Source organism: Balaenoptera acutorostrata, chromosome 1 (genome assembly GCF_949987535.1).
Source record: "Balaenoptera acutorostrata chromosome 1, mBalAcu1.1, whole genome shotgun sequence".
In the NCBI taxonomy this organism is placed as follows: Eukaryota; Metazoa; Chordata; class Mammalia; order Artiodactyla; family Balaenopteridae; genus Balaenoptera; species Balaenoptera acutorostrata.
This window is the reverse complement of record NC_080064.1, coordinates 69,404,589-69,420,721: the sequence shown is the minus strand read 5'-3', so window position 1 is coordinate 69,420,721 and position 16,133 is coordinate 69,404,589. Positions and strand designations below refer to the sequence as shown.

Sequence of the window (16,133 nt, the reverse complement as noted above, 5' to 3'; positions counted from 1 at the left end):
ATTATTTTGCATTCCACTTAGACCACTGACATGAACCCAATAACCATATTTGAACTCTAAAGGATATAAAGCTTTGTTATTGACCAGCACAGGAAAAACTGTCACTTTCTTAGATCCTTGACCACAGAGAACAGAAGGCAGGTGTCTCTATTAGGGGATCATTGGCATAAAACACTACATCCTGTTCAGTGTTACTGGTTTCTTGACTAAGTTCAATGAACACTAACGCCTAATAGCTAACCAAGTCACTACTCATTAATGGTTTCCTCTTCTACTTTTAACCGTTTCTAAAATAAAGTTACTATTAGTAGTCAAAATAAATAAATGTCCAAACAAATTCTTAAACTTTTAGATGTCAATTTAACTTCTCTTTACCTATCCTTCATCTGTAGTTTGGTAGTTTTGCAGAGTTCTTAGGAGCATAAACTGTAGAATTTATCTACTAGGTATGAATCTTGGCTCTGCTGCATCCTAACTGTTTCACTTTGGGCCAATTATTTAACTTCTCTATGCCTCTGTTGCCATAAGTGTGAAATAAATGTAATGATGCAGATCTTACTCGACTTACAGTGGGGTTATGGCTCAGTAAACCCATCCTAAGTCAAAATGCATCTAATACAACCAACCCTTTGAACATCATAGCTTAGCCTAGCCTACCTTAAACATGCTCAGAACAATTACATTAGCCTACAATTGGGCAAATATTTTAACACAAAGCCTATTTTATAATAAAGTGTTGAATATCTCATGTAATTTATTGAATACTGTACTGAAAGTGAAAAACAGTGGTTGTATGGGTACAGATATTTGTCAGTGTACTGGTTGTTTACCCTGGTGACAGCGGTGCTGACTGGGAGCTGAGGCTCGCTGCTGCTGCCCAACATCAAGAGAATATCATACCATATATCACAAGACCGGGAAAAACCAAAATTCAAAATTTGAAGTACGGTTTCTACTGAATGCATATCACTTTCACACCACCGTAAAGTCAAAAAATCCTAAATCAAACCATCGTAAATCAGGGACCATCTGTAACGATAATATTAAGAAGACTAAGAAAACTTACCCCATAAAGTTCATGTGAGGGTTAAATAAACGAATAAATAAGGAAAACTTGGAATAGTGTCTGGCACATAGAAAACACTCAATAAATATTAGTTATTATTATTTTTGTTATTGATTTGAGCCTCAGTTTTATAGTAGTTATTGAGTACATGAAAAATGCTATTTTATACCAGAACAACTATTCATCCAATTGTATATCCGAGCAGTCAAGGCCTGGTAGGAGAGTATTGCTGTGTTTTAAAGTGTAAACCTCAAGAGATTGATTAGTCAAGTATCAGGAATACTGTTAACACCCCAGAGTAATCTGTGAGGGATACTCTCCTCTCATGATATTTAGAACCTACTTAAATATGTTGTTTTCAGATTGTTTCAGATGTTTCAATATGTTTCAGATTACTTTTTTTTCATATAATTTGTAGACTACATTCCCATTTCTCTGTAGTCTACACCCTCCTGAGCCAGGTGCTAATAATTTCAGGAGAGGAGCATCTCTTAGCTCTGTAGATATTCCCAAGCTGCTCAGTTCTGAGCCTCGGGAATGTTAAACACGATGAGGCTTGTGATGTTAGGAGAGAAATGCTTCCTAGCAGTGTCATGGAGGTATATGTAAGGGAAAAGTTATTCCACTCCACAATTCTGACAAAAGGTCAACAAACACGGTGGCATCATAATTTCTGTGGGTTTTCCCTAAATTTATATTAAGGCAATTTCGCATCTAAACTTTGGAAATTTAGTTTCTACATATTAATTTATTAGCAAAAGGTTTTTAACAGGTGCCAACCCAATCCATTGCTTCCTGGCACAGCCTCACCATGCAGATCTTGGGCTTTCCAGGGGTAGTTCTGCCGAGCCTGGGTGTATTCTTTACCGGGCTCAAACCGTTTATATGTGCTTTCAGCCACTATATACCTTAAGGGTATTTTATCAGTCTTAGCACATACACACATGTTCAGGCTCCACAATGGTTGCAACTTCTGAAAATTTACCCCCTCTTCTTTTGAGATCTCTTTTCAAACAGTTATAGATCAGCCTTCATCGAGAAGATAATGTCCTTGGGGTTTTCTACTAAGAAGTCAGTGTCCTCAGAGTATTAAAAAGATCAGATGTGAAAATAACTTGAAAGCTAAGAAGTCAGAGTTGTCAAACAAACCTCCGAATGCCCACATACTTTGACTTTCAGATAAAAAACAAATTATTTTTTAAGTATAAGCATGTCCCCAATATTGTATGGAACATACTTATACTAAAAAATTAATTTGTTGTTTATCTGAAATTCAACTTTAACTGGCATCCTATATTTTTATTTACTAATCTGGCAGCACTATGAGAAAGGCCTATAAAGGCAAGTATTATAATGAAGAAAATGTGACAGGTACCTGAAAGTACAAACTGCATTTATGACTTGCCGGAAAGGAGGTCTTTTACAAGTTATAACTTGTCTTGATCTTTTTATTTTAGGAAACACAGAAGCAGAATCCACAAATAATAAATGCTTTCATATAATTGACTACCCATCAAATATGTGGAACATCAATAATATTTATGAGTTATTGATAAATTAATATTTATTTTAAGCTGGATTTAAATTTTTTATTTTAAAAATAAGAAACACTGTAATTATAGGGTGTTTCATATCTATACTTATATAATTAGCAATAGAAACACCCTGTATTAGTGTTCTAATGCTGTCATAACAAATTATTGCAAACTTAGTGGCTTAAAACACCACAACTCTGTGAGTTCACAGTGCGGTAGGTCAGAGGTTTGGGTACAGTGCAGCTCAGCTGATTCCTCCTCTCAGAGTCTCACTGGGCTAAAATCAAGGCATCAGCTCTTCTGGAGGCTTTGGGGGAGAATTTGTGTCTGTGTTTATTCAGATTGTTGGCCAAATTCAGTTTCATGTGATTGATTTCTTTGCTGACTGTTAGACAGAGGTCAGTCTCAATCGGTAAAGCCTCCCACATTTCCTGACACATGGTCCGCTTGGTCTTCTGTCTCTCAGACCTTCACTTATGCCTCATCTCTCCTGCCTTCTGTGGCATCTCTGCTGAATCTTTTCTGCCTTCCTCTTTCATTTTTAAGGGCTCACATATTTACATTGAGCCCTTATTTTATCCAGGATAACTTTCTTATCCTAAAGTCTTTCTATCCTAAGGATAGAATTATAACCTTAATTCTATCTGTAAAATCCCTTTTGCTATATTCACAGGATCCCAGATGTTAGGGTGTAGACATTTTTTTTTGGAAGGGGCATATTATTCCACTTACCATGTACCCCAATACTATATGAATATACTGTAACTAAGGCATGTAAAGAAGTGATTCCAACTGGGAAATAATTTTTAAAAAATCAGACAGAAGACAAAACTCTAAGTACTTAATTCCAATCTAGCTAGTAGATAATTTTTTTATTTAATAGATTATATCTTTTCACTTTAAAGCTTAAATTAAAAGCTACTCAGCCATCTCTGCAGTGGCCTAGGGATTGAGAATGGGTCTTTTTTTATGGCCTCTTGGTAAACCAGTAGAAACCCACCTTTTGTCCATGGCAGAAGCAGTTTTGTTCTAGGCCAGTTAATTTAAAGGTAATAAAACTATTTGAAAGGATATAGCAGTTGTGATCATGACACATTCTTAAATGAACCAGATCCTGTTTGATATATATGAAAAATTAAAGCATGAGACTAAAAGTGCTGTAAGAGAAATTTTCTCATTCTTTCTGGTGAGATCTGACATCAGCATATAGATGGCTTCATCAATTATTGAGAAAAAGACTAAGAAAAAAAATGACTGATTGGGATGCTTTATTCTGAAGTCTGAATTTGAAGCCCTTGGGTTGAATGTACCTGTAGGTCTAAATCTTTCAGAATTAGCTCTCGCTCTTTCACCAGCCCATCTATTTAAATTTCTAGTTTAAAAAACTAAGGCACTTAAAAATTTTTAATGCACTCTGTCAAGCATGTGTGCCAAACTTTGAAGTAACTGCATGTATCAATGAAGTGAAGAAACAAATCTCTGTATAGATAAACATCCCTTAAGATGAAGCAAGGGAACTGATTTTAAGCTTCCAGGACTTTGAATGATTTTTTTTCGACAGCTATTTTCATTCTCTTCTGTAATCTAAAGTACAGCAATGAATTTCAGAGTTCTTATGTTTGCCATGTAATGTCCTTGTCCTGTTTATTCCTAGAAAAGTATTATGGACTCCTGGTTGACAAACTACAACTGTATTTTAAAAATTGAGACAAAAATGATAATGAATGACTTTGTTGATTCACAAGTCATTAGTTAGCCCCTGTGCTTTTTTGTGACACTAACGTTAGAGATAAGTAATAAGGGAACCACAGCTTATAAAATCAGCACACATAAGTAAGCACTAATGAGCAAAAGTGTGAATCATTTTAAAGGCAACATTTTCCTAATTACGGTTAATATTAATGATTTATATTATATTTTAAAGACTTACTGAAGTATTCAAGTTTTTTATTGTTGCTGTAGCCATTGCTTGTAAACACAATGTTAATAGTATCTTCCCAACTATTTAACCTAAAATACAGATATTTCTCTATCAGTCCTCAAAGTCATTACTTCTGGAATAATTGCAAACTATTTCTTATTATTAGAAATACTTTTTAATTCTACATAATCTTGTTCTGAGCTTTTGTTTTTATCTCATCTCAGATTGTTCATGATTACTTCATAAAACATTTCCTCCCAAAAGATACTTTTCTGTACTATGTAAAATGCATAGAGTTTCATCTTAATCTCCACCTCTAAGTAAAGTCATGTGCCTTTAGGTGATACTGATTCTTTGTTTAAGTTGTTTTCTTTTTTTACTCTATTAGAAAAAGAATTTAAAGTAGCTTATATATTTATGGATAAAGAGAGAATGCAGGCAGTGTAAAAAGAGTAAATTTAGGTTTTTCCAGTTATCCCAAATTTGCTGAATATTATAATATGACCTTGGATTTGACTCTGAGTTTGGTTAAGGAAAAAATTATTCTGACACTTGTTAAAATGGTAAGGAAGACTTTATTCCAGACTATTGTGAGAGGTGTCAGAACTATCAAAATAGGGGAGACTGAGCTCAACTCTGAATACAATAAGGACAACTGGGGATTTACAGCCAAGGAACAGGTTATGTGTGAGGGAGTGGGTGGGGATGGCAGATGAAAAACTACTAAGAGGAGACATCAAGTGTAGGGAGGATTCTTGCTAAACTTATTTTAAAAGCTTTGTTACTGAATGGCAGGCCAGGGTGATCAGATATCAAGGATGGGAGATGAGGAATTTGAAAGTGATCACATATCAAGAGTGGGAAAAATCCTCTCTAAGCTGATTCAGCAGGATTCTTGCTAAAACTGAGCACTGCAAGGATGTCACTGAAGCTCAGGGTCGAGGCCTAGATGAGAAGAGGGCTCAGAGGAACTTGACTGCGGTTTAATTAAGGAAAGTCTTTGTCAGTTTCCTACTGACTAAGGCAAGGGAAGAACATGTTGACATACAGAATTTGCATTTTGTCCAAAACAGTAAAGAGTACGATCATGCTCTGCATTTCCATGGAATTGAATTCGGGTCTGATTTTATCATCTGGGTTTCAGTTTTTCACAAAGGTACACCGGGAGGCAGTAGGTAGGTAAAGAGCATTTAAACAGAGGTGGTGAGGGAATGAGCTAGGGGGATATCTAAAGGTCCAGCAAGGGCAATGGCCTGAAGTCATGCTTTGTGTGCTGGAGGAAGAACAGAGAATCCAATGTGAGTGGAGTGAAGTGATCAAAGCACAGAGAAGTAGGACTTGAGGGAAGAAGTATATCATTTCAGACCTTAGAATCTATTGTGACATCCTCAGGTTTAACTCTGAGATGGGAAACCATTGGAGGGTTCCGACTAGAGAAGTGATCTGATTTACATTTTAAAAGGCTCAATCTTTCTGCTGTAATGAGAAAAGATTGTAGGAAGGCAAGGATGCAAGCAGAGAGACCAATTAGGAGGCTTTTGCAATAACCCAGGGGAGGCATGATGGTGGCCTCTTCCAGGATAAGAGCTGTGAAGACGGTAAGTGGTGGTCATATTCCAAATATGTTTTGAAGGTAGAGATGAAAGTTTTGCTGATGAATAAGCTTGATCTGCTAGAAAATGAGATAACTTTTTTTTCGTGAGGTGGGATATGTTACAACAAAAATAAGTTCTTTAAGAGAAGAATAGCAGTTTAATTTTTGACATTTTAACTCATGATGCCCATTAGATTTCCAAGCAGAAAAGTTAGATGGAGCCTAAGGATATTATTTGGAGCCACTGAGCCTGAGTCAGTGAGTATATATAGACAGGTCCAGTGACTGAGATCCAGACAAATCACTTATTTTCTTTGTGTTTCACTCCTTTGGCTCTACTGGTCACTCAAGACTGGCTTAGAAATCATGCATTAGGGTATCATCACCTGTGTCCTTCTACTCTACTCTGCAAGCAACTGCATGACACTTCCTAAATAATGTTGTACTTGCCTGTTGACTGGCCATCTCCTCCACTGTACTGTTAGTTCCTTGAGGAAAAGGACTATAGTGCATAAGTGATCCTTGAGTGAAAGAATAAATGAAAAAACCTTTGCATTTAAGATAAAATCTAAGTACTCTTCATCTTTTGTCTCCCTTGTCTCCCGCTACCCTTCCCTATGTTTACTACACTTCAGCCGCCACTGCTGGTAATTCCTTAAAGGCATACCATATTCTTAAGCCTCATGGCTTTTTTGTATGCCATTTTGCTTCATAGAATGCTTTTCTCCCTCATTTTTGATCTGCTAATGCATTATCAGTCGTCACGTCTGGTTTAAAATGTTAAATCTTGAGAGACATACTTCCCAAACCTTCATTCTAGCCCACCTTCATTTTGCGTCTCCTAACAGTCTAAATTTGTGACTTAATAGCATTTTTCACAGTTTGTAGAATTGTAAGTATTTGTATGATTTTTCTTTACTATCTATTTTCTCAATAAGTTTATGAGAACAAAGGGCAGTGTCTGTTTTGTTCATTAATACCCAGACCTCACCAATATACCAGACACTTAGTTGACCCTTTATAAAATGTTTTGAATACATGCAAATAAAAAGCTCCATATATTTGTATTATTGTCACTGATAATACAATGTATTTGTGATTGTTTTCATTGCATAAAACCATAATACCTTTTGATTAAAATGCTTTAATCTGTTTTATCTAACAATTGCGAAAATATAAGTTTATGGACTAAGAATTGTCTCCTGTTTGTTTAGCAGCACCTGGTTTTTATAAGTTTGTAAACATTTTCCCTTTTATGTAGAAATCATGTACTTTCCACAGCTAGATCACCCATAAAGAATGTTCCATTTTTACTCTTCACTATTTTAGCATATGATGTAAAAGCATATCCAAAATGTATATGCATTTCTGAGAAACCATAACAATATAAGCAACTATTTTTCAAATTTGTTTTATCAGTAACAGAAGTTTAAGAAACTTTATTTAATAAATATTATAAATTTAAATCACTAACTTAGAAAATTTATGCATTAGTGAACAATTATTTTAACATTTAAAGTTATTTTATCTTATAACTCTTCTTCTGTTGAGTTAACAAGTTCAATATAAACACCTCATAAAAATTCTTTGAAGATTTTCAAACCAATAATGTTTTGACTATATTATTTATACTAACCAAATTTTAATACTTTTTATTATTTTAAAAAACATATATATGTTTATAAAATTAAATACAAGTGTTGTTACCAAATTTATTTAAAGAAGTTATAGCTGTAGAAACCTAGAAAATGCTATGCATCTCTTTCATAAGTAGCAGAGACTATTTATAAAATTAAATATTATTAAATTGTCATTTCAGTTAGTTATTTGAGCATACAATAGGGTGAAACTTGTCAACTGAATCAATTTAAATATATTTTATCTCCCCTCTGCAATTGCTGAAGTCTTTCTTTGTATAGAAACCTTACTGTAATTAAAATTAATTAATCATATAATTGAAGTAATAACCATTTGGAAGCAGGAAGAAGGGACTAGATCCATATTCCTCTAAGAGTTTCTCTCAAGGACCTCTCCATGGAGATATGACAACATGAAATTATCTGATCCATTATTTTATACTGCTTTTTATAATAGTAACTAGTAAATTTCATTTTTAGAAGCTATATAAAATCCTTAGAATATGGAAGAAAAAACAGAATTTTTCTGTAAATTTCTGAAATCCTAGTATAAGAATTAGCTGAAAATTAAAATATTGCACTTTGCTACTGTTGTTACAAAATGGCTTTTGAAAAATTTGGATTAATAAAATATATTCAATAAAGGATTAACCTACAAATTATTTCTATAATTGTAATATTTTTAATTATTAGTTTGCTTATGTTAAAATAGATATACATTTAAAATATACCCCTCAATTAATCCTCTGACACTGCACATATGACTTACAAGTCTCCAAAAGTATAAGAAAAGGAAAGAAAATAAGAGGAAGTTTTTCGTAATGCAGTCATTTTAGAAGGGGTAAAAATTCTGTGCATTCTATATAACCGATATTATGGAATATATATAATAGAATATAAATGTTTATCAAAATGCATATGCCTTTAAACATATATTTCACTGATTAATATTTTGAAAGTTTATGACATTAAATTTAGGGAAAGGAAATCTCAACATAATATTAGGAGAGATAGCTAGATGAACCATACAAAAGAAAGTACATTCAGGGCTTCCCTGGTGGCGCAGTGGTTGAGAATCTGCCTGCTAATGCAGGAGACACGGGTTCGAGCCCTGGTCTGGGAGGATCCCACATGCCGCGGAGCGGCTGGGCCCGTGAGCCACGGCTGCTGAGCCTGCGCTTCTGGAGCCTGTGCCCCGCGACGGGAGGGGCCGCGATAGTGAAAGGCCCGCGCACCGCGATGAAGAGCGGTCCCCGCACCGCGATGAAGAGCGGTCCCCGCACCGCGATGAAGAGTGGCCCCCACTTGCCGCAGCTGGAGAAAGCCCTCGCACGAACCAAGGACCCAGCACAGCCAAAAATAAAATAAATAAATAAATAAATAAATAAATAAATAAAAATTAAAAAAAAAAAATCTAAAAAAAAAAAAAAAAAAGAAAGTACATTCAAATATTTTCTAACAGTAGAAATTAAGGGTGTTTTGTTGTTTTCAAATTTCCTTTCAATTTCTCTTTTCCAGTTTAAATTTTCAAAGGATTGACAGAAGTATCACTAAAACTTCTTTTCAAAGAAACAGCACACAATTTCATGAACAAAAATTTGATTTCTCAAGTGTTCATAAAGTTTTTCAAACCAAAATTTATCTTAATATGTATATTAACCATATTGTTGGCAGAAGATGATAATTCATCAATCTGTAGACATGATTATAACATCTGAAGAAGTTCTTGAACAGGTGCTTAATACAGTCTGGCAAATTGTACTAACTGTGATTTGTACTGACAATTTTCAGTGATATTGTAAAGATCAACCACATATTTGTTTGCATACGTCTACTGGAGGGTTTGTACTTCTTAATATACATAAAAATGCCATGATTTACTGGTTTCTATTTATTTGATATCTTTGCTATTTGTTTATTTCCTTTATATGTATCTAGTTTACTGTGAAAATTATCTCTGTTGAAATTAATTTATATTCTCAGGTTAATCTCTTGGCATTTGGAGTTATCATATACAAAGTTTTTCGTCACACTGCGGGGTTGAAACCAGAAGTTAGTTGCTATGAGAACATAAGGTAAGTATTTCTTCAACTGTATTTTCTTTAGTGATTAAAAGCTTTAGTAACTTAAAGTAGAAATAATTTTTGGAAGGACAATTTTTAAATGATTTTTTCACACTTTCCCCCATCATATTTAAAATACTAAGTAGTATTTAATATGTTTAATAAGCCTATAATCACCACAGATTAAATGGTAAGTAAAGCAATCTTTTTGAACATATTCCCCTTTGAAAGAAAAGATGATCACTGCATTTTAAGACAAAAGTTGGCCTTAGTGATCTTCTTTTGCAAAGCATTTCTCAGCGCTTAGCAACTGTGTTTCTGCCTTGTGATTTCTAGTTTGCATTCTGCCATGATTTTTCCTCAGCTCCCTCCCTTTAAAACTGATTTATTGAGACCTTGAAAATGGTTTGTTCAGGAAAAACTGAAGTGTACTGTAGGGAACGTTAGAAACAACTGACGTTTGAGTCTCTTGGGAACACTCCTGTAGTTTCAATATCTTGCACAAGATTTATAGTTAGGACTTAGCAAATGTTTGATTGATTACTTTCTTTTACTCCTCACCATTCATAGTTACATGTAGTTTGCTGGCTTTAATAAAGTTGAGAATGACTCATTTTCTGTGGTACACTGCAGAAACATCTTCTGCAGTAAAGAATGATTGCACTAAGAATGAATGAGGATAGCTAGTGGGAAGCAGCCGCATAGCACAGGGAGATCAGCTCGGTGCTCTGTGACCACCTAGAGGGGTGGGATAGGGAGGGTGGGAGGGAGGGAGACGCAAGAGGGAAGAGATATGGGAACATATGTATATGTATAACTGACTCGCTTTGTTATAAAGCAGAAACTAACACACCATTGTAAAGCAATTATACTCCAATAAAGATGTTAAAAAAAAAAAAAGAATGAATGAGAAAATAAGTATTAGTTGCCTCATTTTCAAGGCAGTGTCCTCAGTGAGCAGGATTGAATATTGTTTTAACCAAACTCACAGGCAATAAGTTGAAAATGTGTAAAAGTGAGTATGTGCCTGTATTTTTTAAGAAATCAGCATTCTAACATGAATTTACTTTGAGGTAACTGTATTGCAAAAGCAAAAAAAAAAAAAAAAATCTTGTTTTATATTTTACATGTTCTCTACTAAGCCTGAAAGGAAAGCAGAAGTATCCTTTGATGTCCTGCCCATGTGCTGACCTAAATCCACATGGTATACTCTTCAAGGTTTCTCAGGGAGAATACTTCCTAACAGCTATCTGTCTTACCTTTGGGAGTTCCTGCAACATTAGATTTGAGATCAAAGCCTACACACAGATGAAAATATTTTAAGATTAAGGAGATTCCTTGAAAAATACCAGATTTTAAAAATGCTGCCTTGAATTTGGAAGCACATCCCAGCCACGGTGCACTAGTATACCCTAGCCCATCCCATGCAACTGTAGCATAATTTGTCAGTTTCAAAATTGTTGGTGGTCTTTACCGAAGATTTCTTGGTTATTCAAAAACTGACTTCCCACCTAATTTGAGGAATTTGAGGATATGTTAAGTATGCATAGCTTTCTTAGCTGGAACGTTGCAAACTTGTTCTAGGTCTTGTGCCAGAGGAGCCCTTGCTCTCCTGTTCCTCCTCGGCACCACCTGGATCTTTGGGGTGCTCCACGTTGTACATGCATCGGTGGTGACAGCTTACCTCTTCACCATCAGCAATGCCTTCCAGGGGATGTTCATCTTCTTATTCCTGTGTGTTTTATCTAGAAAGGTAAGCAACTTGTTACTTTTGTCAACCTTAGAGCATATTTATGTAGCATCAGTTACCAAATTGATAAAAATTCTCATTCTCGTAGATGTATGACTTGTGCCTTTATTGCCTAAGTGCAGTACATTTTCGTGTCAAAATAATCAGAAGGCTTAGCTGTTCATAGGGAAATGTGCTTTTAAAAAACTTGCTAGTAGGAGTATAAATACAGCTTATATTCACTTGAGCGTATTCTGACAGATCATCAGAAAGCAACAATAATTTAGAAAACCAAATATAACAGTTTATTGTGATTTGAAAATAATTTGATGTGATTGTTACAATTATGTTTCACGTTTCTTACTTTCTTCTTTTTCTTTTTTTTTAGATCCAAGAAGAATATTATAGATTGTTCAAAAATGTCCCTTGTTGTTTCGGATGTTTGAGGTAAACAGAGAGAACTATGGATGATTATTGCTACACAGAAATAAAAAAGCCAAGCTGTGGATGGCCAGTGTATAAAAAGGACTCAAACAAATTGTCCAATTATTAATACTAATCAAATATTTTAAGCCCATTTTTCTGTTTACTGTGTAAGAACTGTAGATAATACGAGATAAAATTATGTACCATATAGCTATAGTAAGCTTTCCTACATGACTTAGTTAGCTATGTCAAAAATAGTATTGCAGATATTTGGAAAGTAATTGGTTTCTCAGAGTGATATCACTGCACCCAAGGAAAGATTTTCTTTCTAACACAAAAAATATATGAATGTCCTGAAGGAAACCACTGGCTTGATATTTTCTTGATTCATGTTGCCTTTGAAACTAGTACCCTATCACCTTGGTAATGAGCTCCGTTACAGAAAGTGGAACATAAGAGAATGAAGAGGTAGAATATGAAACAGTAAAAAGGGAATGACGGTTGTAACAATGAGACATATTTTGAGCAAGCTCATTGTTTTGTAAACTAGATGGGAAATTAGAGATAAAACAAACAATTGAATAAACACATCTTACCATTCTGTGAATTGTTCTGGACTTAAATTTCTACCGAAACAACTTAGACCTGTATTTGTTTTATCCATTTTCTATTCTAATATTCTATAAAAACACAAAACTTCACAAAAAAAAAAAACTAAACATTTCTGTTCTGTTTTTAGGTTAACATCAGAATGAGGTATATGCTCTTTCTATACTTATTTCACAGATTGTGACTTCAAATGCTTATTCAGTAGTATATAAATGTGTCAAAATATAATATTGTTCATGCCTGTAAATGTAAAAATTGTGTATATAAACCTGAAGTACTCTGTTCCATAACCTTTCAGTGTAGTGAAAAATATTGTATCTCATTAGACTAGCATATCTGAGTTCTTTATTTTTTTTAATTTTAGAAATATTGTAGTTCACATCACAATATTCTCTTTTAACTTACTATTTTTAAAAGGACATTGTAAATATGAAAGTATTCATAAAGTGAATTGCTATTTTTCTCTGTTCAGAAAAGTACACATTTAAAAATGTTATTTATAAAAAAGAAATTACTGAGAACTGTATAAACTTTCCCACTGGATCTATTTTCTGACAGTTTTCCTCTATTAAGGCATATCTGCTAAAATGTAAGGCTTCTATCTATTTTCAAGTTTTCTCATTAAAATGTAGAAGCAGTGATTTTACTTCAAAAAATATGTAATTGTTCTACACATACCTGTAAAAGTGTGCCAATACACTAAATGTTGTGATTTTAACTTAATTTCTCCAGCTGTTCAAGTGAAGTCTGTCAAATCTTACTCTAACAAATAAAATGAATCTTTCTACTGCTTGGCTGAGGCATTTCTCAAGAAAGATGAGCTGCCTGCCAATGTCTTAAACATTTTAGAGTATTTGTGATAACTTTTTATTTGATCTTTTGCTCTCTTATATGACCTATTATTATCATTATCATTATAGGACAGTGCTATTGGAATAAGATACTAAAAAAGTAATCTGTTCAATCAATGTATACAAATTATGTGTGGTGGGCAGAATAATGGTCTTCCCAAAATGCCCACACCCTAATCCTCAGAACACATGCATATGTTAGGTTACGTGGAGAGGAGAATTAACCAGCTAACAGCTAGTCCGCTAACTTTGACGTGAGGAACTTATCCTGGATTTTTCAGGTTGGTCCCATGTAATCACAAGTTTCCTTATAAACAAAAGATGGAGGCAGAAGAGGGAGCCTGTTAAAGCAGTGCCATACGAGGCATACTCAACCACACATTGCTGGCTTTGAAGATGGAAACAGTCCACAAGCCAAGGAACGTGGGCAGCTCCTGTAAGCTGAGAAAGGCAAGGAAATGGATTCTCCCGCAGAGCTCCTAGAAGGAAGTCAGCCCTGCTGTACTTTTGTTTTAGCCCAGGGAGACCCAGTTTGGACTTCTAACCTCTAAAACTGTAAAACAATAAATGTATATTGTTTTAAGCCACCAAGTTTGTTGTTAATTTGTCACAAGATTATTGATATTTTTTGATAATTTGTTACAGCAACTATAGGAACTAATACTATGGAAATATGTACATAATAACATCTTTAGATATAAGCAAGTATTCATATCAGTAGGGAAAACCTTAAATCCTGAATCTTGTTTTCACGAACCCTCCCATAGACATCATTGGGTGAAACCTGTATTCTTTAGTATGAGATTTCAGACCTTCTCATAACTGCTCACTTACCTTTTTGTTAGGTAAGGATCTCTCTTTTTTTTAAAAAAAGAAAAAAACAGGTGTGTGCACACGTATAAATATATATTTATTGCATAAATGCCTCGTAGCACTTGCCCCCTGTTTTTATAATCAACAAGAAAAAGGGCTCAAAAAAGGTTTTCACTGGGCTCGGTTTAAAAAATACAAAAATGAACATTACGATGACAGGAATGTGTTAAGATGCTGAACTGAAAAGTACATACAAAAGTACATACAGCTGCTGGAAACACACTTTCAATGTGCGGGTCCCGAGCCCTCAGGTGGAGGAGTGCAATGAAGCCGTGTCCCCAGAGGCCCCGCAGCTCTGCCTCAGCAGGACCCAGGGTGACCCGCTGCCTGGGGGCTCACCCCATCCCCAAGTGACACTGCCCCACGGTGTGGACATCACCCACGCCTTCAAACACCCACACACCACACACTTAATTAACATTAAAAAAGTTTAAAGCCACTCAAAGTCTGTGAGATAAAGAGAACCTACCCCCTTGGTTCTCACGTTTGCCCTATGAGTTTCTTCAGTTCTGCTAAACTGTTGATCTTTCCCAAGACTTTCTATGGTTTACCAAATCCCCTATTTCTGGAGCTTCCTCCTTGTTATCACCATTACTCTGACAAACATCTGCTTATATCTAATGTATCTTTCTCTATGAAGCCTTTCTGGTTTCACACAAGGAATTAATCAGCTCTACTTTTGTGTCATCATTCCATCCAGTACTTACCTATTTTAACATTTATCACATTGTATTGCAATTATTTATCCCGAGCTCAAGATATTCATGGTACCAAGTTACGTTCTTCCTTTAAGGCAGATACCTTTTCTTTTTTGCTTCGTGAATCAATGTCACTGCCTTCTTCTGTTTTGTGACCATGTGGTTGATGTGATAAGAGAGTCTGGACCCTCTGAACAGCCTGGCTTTTGCTCTTTTGCTTTAGGTACTCCATACTGGAAGCGTATTGAGTGAGCCAGTTTTCTCAGGTAAAGCCCTCCATGCTTATCTCTATCGTCATGCAGTTTAGGTAGAAGAGATGGCCCAGCAATCTCAAATTGATGAAGTGGAACAGGGAGAGGAATTAGGCTACCAGTGTAGCCTTGAGCTTGTCATATGGCTTCAACTCAGTTTTTCCAGGGAAGATCTTTGGGGATTTGTAAGGAAGTTGCCAAAGAAGTAATAAAGTAGTGCTTTATTTTCCACTTGGCTGTTATTCCTCACGTACCACTTCTTCATTTGATAGTGAGAGGAATAAATATTAGGATTTGAGATTCAGTCGCCTCAACCTCTAAAATGTATCACAAATTCATTAATAAATATTAATTTGCAAACTCTTCTTCATGAGCAGCTGGGGTTGGGAGAAGGGTTATAGTATTTCAAGGGATTCAATCAAAGAACTTAATACTTTAAGGTGGGTCTCAAACAATGAGATGAATGGACCCCAAAGAAGTGTAAGATAAATTCCCTTACTGTGTAAAAACTTGTTATTAACTGGAGGCACTATAATCCCCTAATTAAAAAATCTGTTAGTTGATTGATTACACTGTGGTTAGGAAAAATATATTTACACACAATATAGCAATTAAAAACGTACGAGAAAGTCTCTAAGCAAATACTCCACAATCTTCATGCTAGGCATAACCAACAGTCTATATATACTCATTTGATGATGGCATCATTTCTTCAGTCCTTTTTAATTCAATGCCCCCCCCAATTAAATGATAACCCTGCATTTCTTAATTTTCCATGTATTTAAAGTTATTGCACCCATCTTCAATGACTTATAAAATATGAGCCTTTTCTATGTATCAAGATTATCCTCTAATTTTTCCAACATGAAATCTTTGAGGA

General features: G+C 35.0%; 1 protein-coding gene across 5 annotated transcripts in view; it reads left to right on the top strand.

Moving 5' to 3' along the window:
• ADGRL4 (adhesion G protein-coupled receptor L4) overlaps positions 1-14,018 on the top strand; it is a 124,656-nt gene extending 110,638 nt beyond the window's left edge. For 2 of the 5 annotated variants that reach the window (XM_057530970.1, XM_057530943.1), the window contains 4 exons: positions 9,737-9,828; positions 11,401-11,569; positions 11,934-11,992; positions 13,713-14,018. In XM_057530970.1, coding sequence (XP_057386953.1) covers positions 9,737-9,828; positions 11,401-11,569; positions 11,934-11,992; positions 13,713-13,779 — 387 coding nt within the window. In that variant the 3' untranslated portion in view covers positions 13,780-14,018. Of the gene's footprint in view, positions 1-9,736; positions 9,829-11,400; positions 11,570-11,933 lie in introns of all 5 variants that reach the window. The other 3 variants (XM_057530958.1, XM_028168930.2, XM_007191797.2) reach the window with 3 other exon arrangements.
• The last annotated feature ends 2,115 nt before the right edge of the window (positions 14,019-16,133 follow it).